At 34.6% G+C, this 14,062-nt stretch overlaps 4 protein-coding genes across 5 annotated transcripts; all 4 read left to right on the top strand.

The window, feature by feature from the left end:
• Positions 1–1,543: 1,543 nt before the first annotated feature.
• On the top strand, positions 1,544–3,003 carry LOC103837676. Its single transcript, XM_009114037.3, has 3 exons — positions 1,544–1,764; positions 1,837–2,255; positions 2,345–3,003. The coding sequence occupies exons 1-3, from the start codon at positions 1,671–1,673 to the stop codon at positions 2,798–2,800; spliced, it is 969 nt and encodes a 322-aa protein (XP_009112285.1). The 5' UTR covers positions 1,544–1,670; the 3' UTR covers positions 2,801–3,003.
• A 472-nt stretch (positions 3,004–3,475) lies between these two features.
• LOC103837677 lies at positions 3,476–4,948 on the top strand. 2 transcript variants are annotated; one of them, XM_033278259.1, is made up of 3 exons: positions 3,476–3,755; positions 3,866–4,510; positions 4,587–4,948. In XM_033278259.1, the coding sequence occupies exons 2-3, from the start codon at positions 3,885–3,887 to the stop codon at positions 4,753–4,755; spliced, it is 795 nt and encodes a 264-aa protein (XP_033134150.1). In that variant the 5' UTR covers positions 3,476–3,755; positions 3,866–3,884; the 3' UTR covers positions 4,756–4,948. The 2 variants fall into 2 exon arrangements, with proteins under 2 accessions (XP_033134150.1, XP_033134149.1); XM_033278258.1 differs by having other exon boundaries at positions 3,477–3,758; positions 3,858–4,510.
• Positions 4,949–5,199: 251 nt separating this feature from the next.
• LOC103837678 (auxin-responsive protein SAUR50) lies at positions 5,200–5,997 on the top strand. Its single transcript, XM_009114040.2, has 2 exons — positions 5,200–5,471; positions 5,562–5,997. Exons 1-2 carry the CDS (start codon positions 5,283–5,285, stop codon positions 5,673–5,675), a joined length of 303 nt encoding a protein of 100 aa, XP_009112288.1. The 5' UTR covers positions 5,200–5,282; the 3' UTR covers positions 5,676–5,997.
• A 2,225-nt stretch (positions 5,998–8,222) lies between these two features.
• Positions 8,223–9,199, top strand: LOC103837679 (dehydrin Rab18). The gene is made up of 2 exons (XM_009114041.3): positions 8,223–8,648; positions 8,733–9,199. The coding sequence occupies exons 1-2, from the start codon at positions 8,328–8,330 to the stop codon at positions 8,949–8,951; spliced, it is 540 nt and encodes a 179-aa protein (XP_009112289.1). The 5' UTR covers positions 8,223–8,327; the 3' UTR covers positions 8,952–9,199.
• Positions 9,200–14,062: the final 4,863 nt, after the last annotated feature.

Below are 14,062 nucleotides of genomic sequence, written 5' to 3'. Positions count from 1 at the left end.
TGTGATATAAACTTAGAAATGTGTTATTTTGGAGATTTGCCCAAAAAAAAATTAGGAGGTATTTTATCTCAATAGTATAGATTCCAGCGAAACGGGATGGTTTAAGATCGTTTTCGTATGGTGTGAAAGCCAAGACCCAATAGAACAAGCTCCATGTGATTCAGTCCCCCGACAGCATCCGGAAACACTTCCAAAAATCACTTTTATTATTATTTGTCACCTACTCCTTATATGTATGCACACATTAATTACATCCTAACCAACTCTGTAGTCCAGCTTAGCCTGGATTGGGGGGCTCTCGCTCTGTAACAGCAAGTAATATGATCAACTATTTTTATAAACAATACTTACCTAAATCTTACATTTTCTGCTGATTTACCTTTTGGTCTAACCAAGTTGACTTGGTCTTTTCAACACAAGTTTCCTATTCAACACACAAAAAATGTCTATATCACAGTTTATGTTACTAAATACCCTTATTCTTATCGAATGCGTTTACGTTTTGTGATTGCAGTCTTCTTTTTTTTTCAGAGAGATATACACAACTACTTATATTTTTTTTTCTTGATCACTTTCACATGCCAAGCCAACGCGCAACCGTATATAACATCTTCAATTGGTACTAGCATCAAACAAATATTTTAACTAAAATATACTTGAAAGAAATTACTGAGCGACTAAATAATGATAAAATCGAATAATCGATGCTATATTGCTATGAAGTAATGATTACGGGAGACACTTACTTATTAGCAGTCTGAATCTGAAGTGCTTTTTACTTCTTTTTTTCCTTATTCTTTTTCTAATATAGTTGTCCTCCAGGCAAAAAACGTGTGACATGTTAGCCTAAAAATTTTTATACCTATATAAATATTAGTTATGGATATTGGGGCCTTTCTTAAGAATTCTGATCACTAATTTGCCAACCTGGCTTCCAAGCCGTACCATGTGTTTAAGGCTCTAACGTGAGCTAATCAAATTTTATTTGGCATTAACAAAAACCATATCAAAGAGGTATTATTTTGCTAAGTTCTGGCAGGATTTCCCGGCCAAGTTGAATCGGTCCTGTCTTTGTGTTTCTTACTTTGTCAGAACACAATCCCAGAAGCTACTCTTTTAAGATCTACATAGCTGTAGACACCATCATCTACAAGATACAAAAAGTCACCACCCCCATACATCTTCTCACACCAACAAACTCCAATCACCAAGCAAGTTGTATTTCTCTTCCTCAGTAAACGTATGCATTTCTGCGTCATGCCTCTAAATTTTTTACTATACATGCATGATGCAACTTGCAAGGATAATAATTCTATTTCTTTGGAATCAAAACCAAAGAGCGCATGCATAACGATAATTTATCAAATTAATGGCTTGGGCCATTATAAACATTATAGTGATTACGGGGGCTTTAATTGGAGAATAGCAAGGCCTACAAAGGCCCATAATCCCTTATTCAACGAGAGTCCCAACGGCTAGTTTTCTGAAACGGCTCCTTCCATTCCTGTAAGAGAATAGTCCCAACGGCTAAATTTTTTTTTTGAAAACCCTATTGGTTATGACTGCCTTTAAATACTAGCGTCACAGCAAACGCCATACCCACTTGTCTAAAACTCCTATAGCTTTTTTCTATTATTATTATTCCCCAGAAACAAGTCTTTTAGATCTCGATGGAGACACCATCATCAACGAGGAGAGTGACGAGGTCTCAGACCCTCTCTGCCATGAAAACCTCTGCCACCAATCATCTCTTATCATCATCAAGTAAGTCTTCCACGTCTCTCCACCAGATCGATATTTATATATGTCCTAATCGATAGTTGTTTCTTTCTCTAGAGAAACCAGAGGAGTCGAAATCAAGGCAAAGAAACGGCGCAACGCCGAAGCAGGACAGGTCAGCGTTGTTCGACATAACCAACGACTCGCCGATCGTGGGGCTTGCGATGCAGACTCCATCCTCAGGAGTGGCTGTTGTAGGGAAGAGCAGAATCAAGAGCACTCCTGGATCTGGCGAGGCGCTCTTGAGAGGCCAAGTCAAGAATCTGTTGCAGAAGGTTGAAGAAGAAGAAGCGCATCTTATCACGAAGATTTCAGTTGAATCTCGTCCTTTCATCCATCTCGTTACTTCTCCGATGGGACTTCTCGCTCCGACTCCGGCAAACACCCCGCAAGTTCTCGATGGAGCGCCGCCGCAGGTTGTGATCGCATCTCCGGTTGTTTCGGAACAGCTGAGAGCAGCAGCAGCAGCTTCTCAGGTAAAATTAGATTTGTTGTGTATGAATGGTGTGGGTTCAAATAGTATTGAGATGATTGGTGATAAAAGGCTTTTTATTGGGCCTGCCAGGTGGAGAAAGAAGAGAGCTTGGAGAAGAGTCCGAGCATAACGAGGTCGTTGCTGCTGGATTTTAGTGATAAGTCAGAGCTATGGGAGAGCTCGGACTGTTCGTCTGTGGTGACTCAGAACGTAGAGGATGATAACTCCTCGGTGTGGTCGATGCAAGTCAACGCAAGTACCAAAGACGAAGAGGATGATGATGAAGACCAAGAAGTGGTGTATTCTTACAGGGAGGAAGATGATGAAGAGGAATACTACATGGAGGAGGAGGAAGAAGTGGAAGGGTTATGCGAGGGAATGAGGAAGATGAGGTTTGCGGGGAAGCACACTCGGTTTGTGTACGACAGTGATCTTGAAGAGATGGTTGAGGCTGAAGAGCAAACTCCTGGGGTGTCGCGTTTGAAAGTTTTTCCTACACCAACGGGGAAACATGTCAGGTTTGCGGACGAAGACGACGAGGAATGATAATAATAACTCCAGTTTCGAGTTGTGGACAAAGCCTCTCTCGCATGTCCCAACTTTTTCTTATAATTGTTTTGTTTTTGGGGCTGTTACATGGTTCCCAGTTCTCTGATTCTTGTGCCCATTTTTACATTGGTGTTATTTTTCAATAACTAAAGTGTAATCGGAATATGACCTTTTCTTTTTAATCTTCTCTTTTGTTGTTATGTGTGCAAACGGCTTATGAAATTACTGCACAAGAAAAAGCGGACATAAATGAAATCATGATTAGAAAGTAGCATTTTGAACATTAAATAGTCCCAAAAAAATGAGTCTTATTGGATCCAGCAACTAAGTCGCATGTTTGTGAGAGGCTCCTCCGAGCTTGCTTTTGTGTCATTCACTGACTTGTTGTGTCTAAATTACCAAGCTTATGCCATTCGGAAATAGGGTCAATGTAAGACTTACACTGTGTTGTAAATTTGTAATGTTGTGATCTCAATAAAGCTCTACGTTGCTTTTCTGCGGAAGTTGCTTGCTTGTCTCTTCAGACTGTGTTGAGGAAGGATTCGGCCTGTAACTTCAATCTCTTTTGTAATCTGAGGATTATTATCAGAGTCTTGAGAGTGTTGTTCTCCCTCCACTCTTTTTTTTCTTTTTTGTATAAATAAACTCTTGTTACGGCACATGAAAATGAACTTTACAGCCAGAATTGTTCAGAGAGCCTGCGGTCGTGGGCCTAAATTCATAATATTGGGCTGATACAATATTATAGAAAAGCCCAAATAAGAAATCTGTTAGAGGGAGGAAACTTTGTTGCCAAACTAACTGAGAATCTTCCTCCTCCTCCTCCTTCGTCCCAATCGTGTTGGCACGATAAAGCAGACGAACGGCCTGTTCTACACATCAAGTCAACCCGACCCGACTTCGTTTCCCCTCGTCAAATCCATTGGATCGGAAGTTGAGCTAATTCTGGGGTTTGTCATTTGATTTTCCCAGTTTTTATTCTCCTCTGACAATTTAATCGGCTTATATAATATTCATTGATTCCTTTTCGTTTTTTCAATTGATTCAAATCGATTTTGAAGGAACTAGCTAAACCTATCTTATGGCTGCAAAGCAAGAGGCCTCTTCCTCCTCAATTGTACAATCTAACACCATTGACGATCTGTTGAGCAGAGTGAACACCGCAACAGCCTTATTGACCTACCTTAAATCAAAAGCAACCACTCTCGTCGTTGCTGATGATTTCTCCCAGCTTTCACTCGCTGATGATAATGAACAAGCAGGATCAATATCTGAACGTGATCAGACTTACGTCTCTGAGATGCTTAAGCACGTAGAGACGGTTACATGCGTGATGGACTCTCTCGCTAAGCGTGCTATACTCGCCGAATCCGAAGCCGCTGTTCAGAGAGGCAAGGCTCTGCTGAGTCAGCAAGAAGCTCAAAGAAAGGCTTGCCAGATCAACAGCATGTCCTCGAAGCTAGAGGACATGGAAAAGTTTGCTCTAGGGACCACTAGTATCCTCGGCGAAATGCGCCAGAGGGTCGATGATTTGGTGGAAGAGACGTCAAGACAGAAGGCGAGAGCTGCGGAGAATGAGCAGGAACTCTGTCGTGTCAGGAGAGACTTTGAGTCCCTTAAATCCTACGTTTCGAGTCTCATCAGCGTCAGAGAGACACTCGTCTCGTCTGAGAAGCAGTTCCAAACCATCGAGAGGCTTTTTGAACGGTCAGTTCTTGTGAGTTCATTTACTTTCCTATTGTTATTGTGAGTTAATGAGGTGTCATTGTTGTTGGTGAATCAGGCTTGTTGCGAAGACAACGCAGTTGGAGAGCGATAAAGTGCAGAAAGAGGCAGAGGTTCAGAAACTAATGGAAGAAAACGTGAGACTCACGGCTCTTGTGGATAAGAAAGAGGCCCAGCTTCTGGCTATGAATGAGCAGTGCAAAATGATGGCTCTAAGCTCCATATAATATGGTTAGAGATAAAGAAATGTGTGAGATTTGCTAATTGTTGTCTATATTCCCACTTGTAACATAAAAGAAACCCTCATTTGATACAACTGCCGTTTTTCTTCCTTGTTTGTAATTGTATGACACCACTTTTGCCTGTGGAAAAAATAATAATAAAAAAGGGGGGAGAGCCTCTATACATATGTTGATTGTACATGAAATTACACTATGGTATGGCTTTAACTTAACTTGCACCAGGGTTTAGGGCTTTTGGCTTGGTTGAGACTGAATGAGATTTGAACGGACCGGTAATGATTGGTGGCTGAGAAGATATACGGCTGCACGAGACTGTATGGGCTTTCTGCTTGAAATCCGTTAATGGGGTTTGTCTGTAATACATCATTGCCCTATTTCTTTCATCCACAGAACATGAGGAGCCGTTGTCGCCCATCTTCTCCTTCAGCAATTTGAAATTCTATATTATTATGTTGGCACACGTTACTTCTTCAGTCATCACTGTGTGTATTTACATGATCGAGTAGAAAGATATGGGAGTAGAAAGAGGAAGTGGTAAGGGGCTGAAGCAGATGCTAAAGAGATGTTCGAGTTTGGGAAAGAAGAGTAACGTCCACGTCAACTCTAACGGCGTCCCCAAAGGTCACTTCGTCGTTTACGTTGGTCTCTCTAGATCCCGACACGTTATTCCTATCTCCTTCCTCACGCACCCCATCTTTCAGGTAATCTTTCTATTTACAAACAAATACACATATATATATATAAGTCGTAATGGAAGATGATCATTGCATGTGACACTACTCGTGGATCAGATGTTGCTGAGACAATCTGAGGAAGAGTTTGGGTTCTACCAAGACAATGGCCTAACCATTCCTTGTGATGAAGATTTCTTTCTCTCTCTCATCTCCTCCATTAATCCGCCTTGACAAGACACATATGAACGTGCAATTCTAGCTCCTGCTTTGCGGAAATAAACTCGTGTCTATGTAACTACTGCTGTTTATATATCCTTTTCCACGGTTCTCATGTAGCATGTCACTGGAGAGGAGTAGAATCTACGTTACGTACCTACTTTTTTAACCTCGTTTTCTTTGATAAGTTCTAAAATCAAATTAAAGCTAGGGTTTTTTTCGCTTTGCCGAGGGAAGCTAAACAAGGACACATCACACAACTACATCATTGCCTCTTATTAATTTCATTTTTTGTATTTTTTGATTGGACCCTCAATATGTTGTCCTTTTGCAATTATTATCTCTCTAACAGCAAACATATTTTCGCCCTCGACAGCCATGGACCCTTCTTCACCAGATAGAGATGGTCACATATAACTCTCAACACACGACCAAAGTTTTAAGAGTTGAGCAACATTAATTTTAGTGGGAGTTTCTTCCCAAAAATCTATTCCCCATTTAATTATAACATAAATAAATCAAAACAGATAAAATTTAAATAGAAATGCTGTTGCACTAGTAATTAAATAACACGTATACAAAAGAGTCTCTGATGGTTCATGCAAAATCTTTTTATAAAAAATTCATACTTCTTTTTTCATTTTTTATCTACCTTTTTTCTCTCACTTTTAAAATTGTTATTAGTTTTTTTGGTCAGAGTTCGAATGGTAAAAACAGTTCAAGCAGGACAGATCAAACATATCATGCAAATCAGACAGAACAAGTGCAGATCAAGTGGGACAAGTGAAGATCAAGCGGATCATGCAGGCGAGAACCAGATCAAATAATTTATTATAACTTATAAATGACAAAATTAGTTCAAAACTATAGATCATATATTAAAAAAATAAAAATAATACTTAAATATCTAAACAAATATTTTAGATGTTATAGGATCGGCCGAAATGCATGTAAATATTTTATAAAATACTTATACTTTTTTATTTTCTTATTTATAACATCCCATTCCTCCATCCGAACACTATAGTGGAGAAATCACCACTTCAGGTGCTAGATTTCACATATAATTCTTACTCGCAATTATATATGTTATCCTTACTATTTTGAGAATTATCTTTATACATAACCTACACTGGATATGTGTACAGACGACGCGACATGTCACTAAACCCTACCTTGAAAGTGGACTTTAAACCCGTGATGGTGTCACATCAGCCTGTCACCAAAAACACAATGTTTTATACTAATTTTTTTAAATCTTGATTTTTGCATATAAAGTAAACAAATGCTAGAGGTGGCATATCACTCTACCACAACAAACTTAAAATGCGACAAGACTTATTCCAATCATTCTTTAATTTCATATTAATTTCGAAATTAGTAAGTTTATATAAGCAAGCGTCTTGTACAACGCATAGTTTCCGGACACTTGGCCCCCAATGTATGATTTCATCATAATATTAATTAATATATGCTGGTACATATATCATTTGAGAGTCGTACGAGAGGTGATGTAATTGATGTTGCAACGATCAAACGTTTTATTAATTATTAGAAAACACTATCTTATATGCAACCACTATCCAATCATGTAAATCAGGCAATAAAAAAGGTAGCTTGTGCATAATAGTTTCAGTTAGTCTTCATTCATATTTAGTGACTAACCAAAAGCTGCTCTTATATATAACTAGCAAAAAGTCTAGATGGATATAAAGAGACTGGTTGAGACGACCTTTTCTAACGAGAAGGTTCTCCAGTTTCATCGCAGTGAAATCTTCCTTTGTACGTAGATCTTGAAACCCCATTTTCTAATCTGTTACGGCATGATTAACCCAAGTTTTTAGGATAGGGTTCTTAACGGAAGTTAAAAAACTGTTTCTTAACTTCCGCTAAGAATTTCACCCTAAGAAACTGGATTAATCATGGTCTTAGTGCAAAGAGGAGAGAAACTCCCATAGGCCATAACGTAAAACCAAAAAAAATAAGACGATTTCACAGCATGGTTTGGTAAGTGGAGTGGATAACACGGATCGATGGAAACGCATAATTTTGGTAAGTATATAGAAAAGGGCCTTATTTTAAAACTCACTAGTGATTTTTCGGGCCTTGTATAATAGAGTAAGCCCAAATTTCTGAGATCCAATAAAAAGGTTTCTTCCAATACACCCAATCTTCTTCGCCGCTGTATGGAAACAATAGACAAGACGCATCGTTTTCAGGGATAAGGGTTACGTGTCTAATATCTACAACGTAATGCCAGTACCGACACGAAGAAAAGGAGAGATCTTTCCACTTTAGTATTCATCACCCTGTCTGTCATGGGTTTGTTATGAACACGTACGTACTCGAGCTCTCTACTTTGAAAGCTCAGAAAAAATATCCATCCGGTTTCTTTAATTAAAGTAATAAACGGTTCGGTCTACGTCTGGACACGCGTCTGGAAGCACCACGCCGACATTTGCTCTGCTGCCACGTGTGGATTCAGTTATAATGATTCACTAATTTAATAGTTAATCCATATCCGGAACTGGACCTATAAAGAGTACCCTCCATGAGCCTTACGAACATTCATCGATCAAAACTCAATATCCAAGTCTCATCATATTATCAAATAGAAGTATTTTAGCTGATAAGCTCAAAGTCTTTGCTTAGAAGAAAAAGAAGAAGATGGCGTCTTACCAAAACCGACCCGGAGCTCAGGCCACTGACGAGTACGGAAACCCCATCCAGCAGTTGGACGAATATGGAAACCCAATTGGCCGTGGAGCTACCGGCGGAGGAGGTTACGGAACTGGTGGAGGATACGGAGGAGGAGCAACTGGTGGGACCTACGGGACAGGTGGCGAAGGATACGGGGCTGGAACTGGAGCGTTGGGAGCTGGCGTAGGAGGTAGGCATCACGGCCAGGAGCAGCTCCATAAGGAAAGTGGTGGTGGTGGCTTGAGAGGAATGCTTCACCGCTCAGGATCCGGATCCAGCTCTAGCTCGGTACGTTACCATTTATAGAAACATCCCCGTATTATATTTAGTTGGTGTGTATATTCTGTATTAACAATACCGATATGGTGATAGGAGGATGATGGACAAGGTGGGAGGAGGAAGAAGAAGGGAATAACTGATAAGATTAAGGAGAAGTTGCCAGGTCACCATGATCAGTCTGGTCAATCTCAAGGCATGGGGATGGGAACTACCACCGGGTATGACGAGGGAGGCTATGCTGGCGAACGCCATGAGAAGAAGGGGATGATGGAAAAGATCAAGGAAAAGCTTCCCGGTGGTGGTCATCACTAAGCAAGTTAAACTCTGCAGGGACAAACGTATATGCATATATAAATTAAAATAAAGAAAAGCTCGTAACACAGTGGCATCCGGACCTTTTACTTTTAGGTGTGTGTTTTTATATATGCACGTCCTTCGACGTGTTATGGTTTATATGAGTGTAAGAGGCATCGCTTGGCTCTTTTTATGTTCTTCAGCTGTATGTACGGTACAGTGTTATGTACTTTCGTATCTATATATCTATCTACTTTTTCTTGTTATGCTTCGTAGCTTAAATTTTCTTAGATAACGCCATGTCCGAAGTTGGGATTCCGTATTCAGCGTTAATTGATCACTGGGATGGAACGACATAAACTTGGAGTGATAATAGCATCTCCAACAAGAAGTTCTCATATAATTTTTAGCATCTCCAACAAGTTCTCATATAATTTTTAGACGTTATAAATAAAGAAACAAATAAACTTGGACTTGATAATAGCAATTCCAACAAGGAGTTCTCATAAAAAAATTAAGACATTATAAATAAAGAAAGATATAAACTTGACTGGTGATCATAGCAAACTCCAACAATGAGTTCTTATAGAATTTTTAGACATTATAAATAAAGAAAGAATTGGAGTTCCTATAGAATTTCTAGACACTATAAATAAAGAAAAAAAAAAGGAGAATGAGAAAATTTTATTTGTAGAGAACTCTACCTTATAATGCCAAATGTCTGATTGTTTCGATTTTTAAAAATAAAATAAAATTAAATTATTTAAACAAAACTTATGAAAATATTGTTGTTTTAGTTTATTAGAAGCTTAAAATCATCATCAATAGGGGTTTTAGTGTCCAAAAATCTTCATAATATTCTTTGAGAAACAGTTTTTTACGCGTGTGAGTTATTTAGTTTTTTACGTGTCGCGCTCATATTGACGGTTATTTACAGAAGTATCTTTAATGAATTTAAAAATTAAATTTAAACACTATTAATAAATTTTATTTAGTTTCCTTTTTACTTTTTACAAATAAAATATATAATAAAAAAACATTTAAAAAGTTTAAAACGGATTTAAAAATGAAATTATATGTATATAATATGATTTTATTAAAAGAAAAAGTTTACAAAATAGTAATATTTTATTTAAAACATATTTTTACATAATAAAAATATACTTTCTGTATATATTTTTTCTTAGATGAAAACAAAAAAGTATTTTATACAATGTAATCCCATATTAAAAAATAAATATTATTCCTTCACGTGATTTCATAAAAAAAAGTTCACAAAGATATTCTTGACATTAAAAAATAAATTTATTCCTTTAAAACATACTTTTTACAATATAAAATAAATATATTTTTAAAGTAATAGAAATATTTTTTTTATATCTATCTATTTTCTTAGATGAGTACATAAAAATAATTAAATAACATAAACCAATATATGTTTAATTGACTAAAATAATGTATAATTAATATTATTGAAATGTTTTTCTATAATATCTTACAATTACCACAAAAATACCTATAAATTATATTTTACTTGTATATTATAATTTCACAAAAACGTCACAATTTTAGTGCTGATTTTTAAGAGACATTAAAATTGGAACCTAAAAATATTTTTTTATGATAAGCATAGTTTGATCGAATAATTACAAAATATTTTTAAATAGCATATAATTTTAATGAGGTATATATATATTATATTTTATCATTATTAAAAAAATCTTATTATTTAGTTTCTTTTTAAGTTTATGTTTTCTTTATGTTTGTGGAACTTAATATACCCATAATCAAAATACTCAAACAAATCTGAATTCTCATTTTCAAGATTATCTAAAATAAATTCCAGTTTACCTTTCAATAAACTTAAGGCATACAAGTATTTAGAAGTTATAAAATATTTTAATTATTGTTAATATTGTAAATATTGATATTAGTTCATGAGCTTAAAAATTAATCAGCTATATTCATGTATGTAATTTTTTATTGATCATCCCTTTATTTTCTAATATTTTTAAAAAATCAAAATAAAATTTTGATAAATATTATTAAAATGCATGCACATTTAAGATAGAAATAAAACTAGTTGGTTTGACTTTATTAGAATCAAAATAATCATACTTGAGTATGAATTTGAAAGAATATATGTAACTCAATATTCTCACAACATAAGTAAATCAACTAATCCAGCTTATATCCAAAATCAAAAATCTAACTACAATAAAAATATAATTTAGTAATAAGAATATATTTATTTTTATACATAGAAATTACAGTGACTCAAAACATATTAATAAAAAAAACTTAACTAATTGTTACAATATAGTTTTATATATATGCATGAGACTTCATAATATTATCATTATATTCATTTATGTAATTTTGAATCAATTTCATCAGTTTATTTTTTATTTAATTCTAAGCACAATATCTATTACATTTATACAAAATCTTGCTAAAATATATTTACATATCTAAGAAAATAACCAATCTAAATGCAAATAAAAATTTAAACAAAATTAGCTATATTTAGAATAAAATATTATAGTTGAATTCGAAAAAATAGATGCAATTCAATATATCCAAGTTATAGAGAAATCGATTGTTGACCCAAAAATAACCAAATTGAGTAGATATAACATGTCCAAAATCATATGTCTAATTAAAATAATATAACATTATTAATATAAATTATACATATAAATTATAAATTAATTTAAAATCAAAAGTAAATATCAATTAACTATAGTACATTAATTTTATAAATGTTTATGCATGTGCATGAGCACGGAAGAATCACCTAGTACATTATATATGTGTATGTAATTGTGAGGTTCTAAATTTTACCGGAAGCCCAACCCAAAATATTTTTGTGGAATATTTCAGATTGGATTTCCCGTAAATTTAGAACCCCTTATTTATATACATATACATATACGTGTTTTTAGATCTCTTAAGCTACTCTCAATTGGGAGCGCTTTTAGAGTGACTAGAGCCGGTGTCCGCGCTCCGCGCGGATTACATATTTAATTAAAGTATGTTAATATTTGTGTTAATAGATTTCTACGCGTTTTCCTGGGATTAAAACAAGACTTATTCTTAGGTCCACTCCCTAGGGTGAACCTCTAGGTTCACCAAGCAATATGATTGTTTTATTTTATATTCGATATCTTTTAAAAAAGAAACAAAATATTGTCAAATTATATTATGTTTTTAAAATTAAAAGGTAAAAAAAAATAGTAATAATTACAAAAAAAAATATTTTACGTCGTCAGCATAACATTAAACCCTGAACCCTAAATTATAATCCCTAAACCTTTAATCCTAAACCCTAAACCCTTGGATAAACTCTAAACTCTAGGATAAATCCTAAACTCTAGGATAAATCCTAAACTCTAAATCAAAATCACTATACACTAAAACATTCAAGCGTTTAGGGTTTAGGGTTTTAGTGTTTTTTATTTAGAGTTTAGGATTTATCCAAGGGTTTAGGGTTTACCCAAGGGTTTAGGGTTTACCTAAGGGTTTAGGGTTTATCCAAAGGTTTAGGGCTTAGGATTTAGGGTTTAGGGATTAGGATTTAGGGCTTAGTGTTTTGTTGAGAACATTAAAAATATTTTTTTTAATTCTTTTTTCTGTAACTATTATCTTTTTTTACTTATTTATTTTAAAAACATAATATAATTTGAGAATATTTTGTTTCCTTTTTTAAAAGATATCGAATTTGAAATAATGAAATCCTATTGGTTGGTGAACCTAGAGGTTCACCCTAGGGGGTGAACCCAAGAATGACTCTTAAAACAATGGTGAAGAGGTGCCGCATGTTTGTATAGAAAACGATCATCATCTAAGAATCTTCATCACAAAAATGTTTTTTTTTTTTGCCAAAGTATTTAATTATTCCTATATGTGTCTTCTAAGGGTGAATGACGAATCTGTTGATACAGTTGGCAGCATGATTTTTTTATTAAGAACTAATTGTAGTTTCTTTCATAATTTGTATTTTTAAATAAAAAACATATTTTACTAATAATGTTTATATTTGTTTTATTAGAGTTTTGTAACTATAAAATGAATAAAATATCTTTATTTAGTACTTATATAAAATTATATAGAGATAGATTATTAATTTATGATTATGATGGGACTATATATTAATTTGGAACAAATATTAAGCAACTCAATTAGATTCTTGCAAACCGGGGGAAAAGGAGTGGCCGGTCATGTCGTCTGTATTTTTACCTTTTCCCAAGTTTTTAAAACGTTTCGTAGCAATAAACAAAAATCAAAACGTAGCATTTCATTTACATATTTGGAATCTTATCAAATAAGATGTAACTTTTCTTTTTTTTGTGCACTTCAAATTTAATAAGATGTAAATAGTCAAAAAAAAATATATATATATATATATATATATAAAACATAATTTGTATTTTATATTTGTTTTATTAAAGTTTTGGATTAAAGTATTAAATTAATATATCAATACTAATAATGTTTTTGATTCAAAAAAGTACTTGTAAATTCAAAATTCCTCCCATAAGCGGAGGACCTTTGGCGGTTGGTTTGACCATGGTATTGAGGAACAATCAATCCTTAAACAAAGGAAAGAATATTTAAATGTTAGGCAAAGTGAAATGGTTAATAATAAAACATAGTGAAAAAGGTCTCAACGGATAAAATGGAACCATGAGATTAATTACAAACTAAAATCTTATAAAGCCAAAAAAAAACTAAATATTTTATATGACCGATAGATGTGAACTACAATTGTAGTAGCTTAGCAGGCAGGAACTATTATATTAAATCAAATTTTTTTGGCGGAGATCAATAGCTAAAGACGGAAGATTGTCGGTCTATGTTTGATCTTAACCAACTAAAATCTTATACGTTTGTTCGCACAGATTATCAATATGAATCTATTATTAAAACAATTGAAAATAAACAGTGGAAGGTGAGCCAAACCCCACGTCCCCAACCGCATACGGACTTAACTATCCAACTCTTAAACATATCACTTATGCCAAGAAATTGACAAAATTGTGACATTCAAATATTGACTTACACAAAATCTTGAACGGTTGGCGGTGGTGGTTTTTTCAGAGTGAGAGGGGATGAATATATGGTCTTCA

This window comes from Brassica rapa, chromosome A09 (assembly GCF_000309985.2).
Source record: "Brassica rapa cultivar Chiifu-401-42 chromosome A09, CAAS_Brap_v3.01, whole genome shotgun sequence".
NCBI lineage: Eukaryota > Viridiplantae > Streptophyta > Magnoliopsida > Brassicales > Brassicaceae > Brassica > Brassica rapa.
This window is presented reverse-complemented; position numbering and strand designations above follow the sequence as displayed.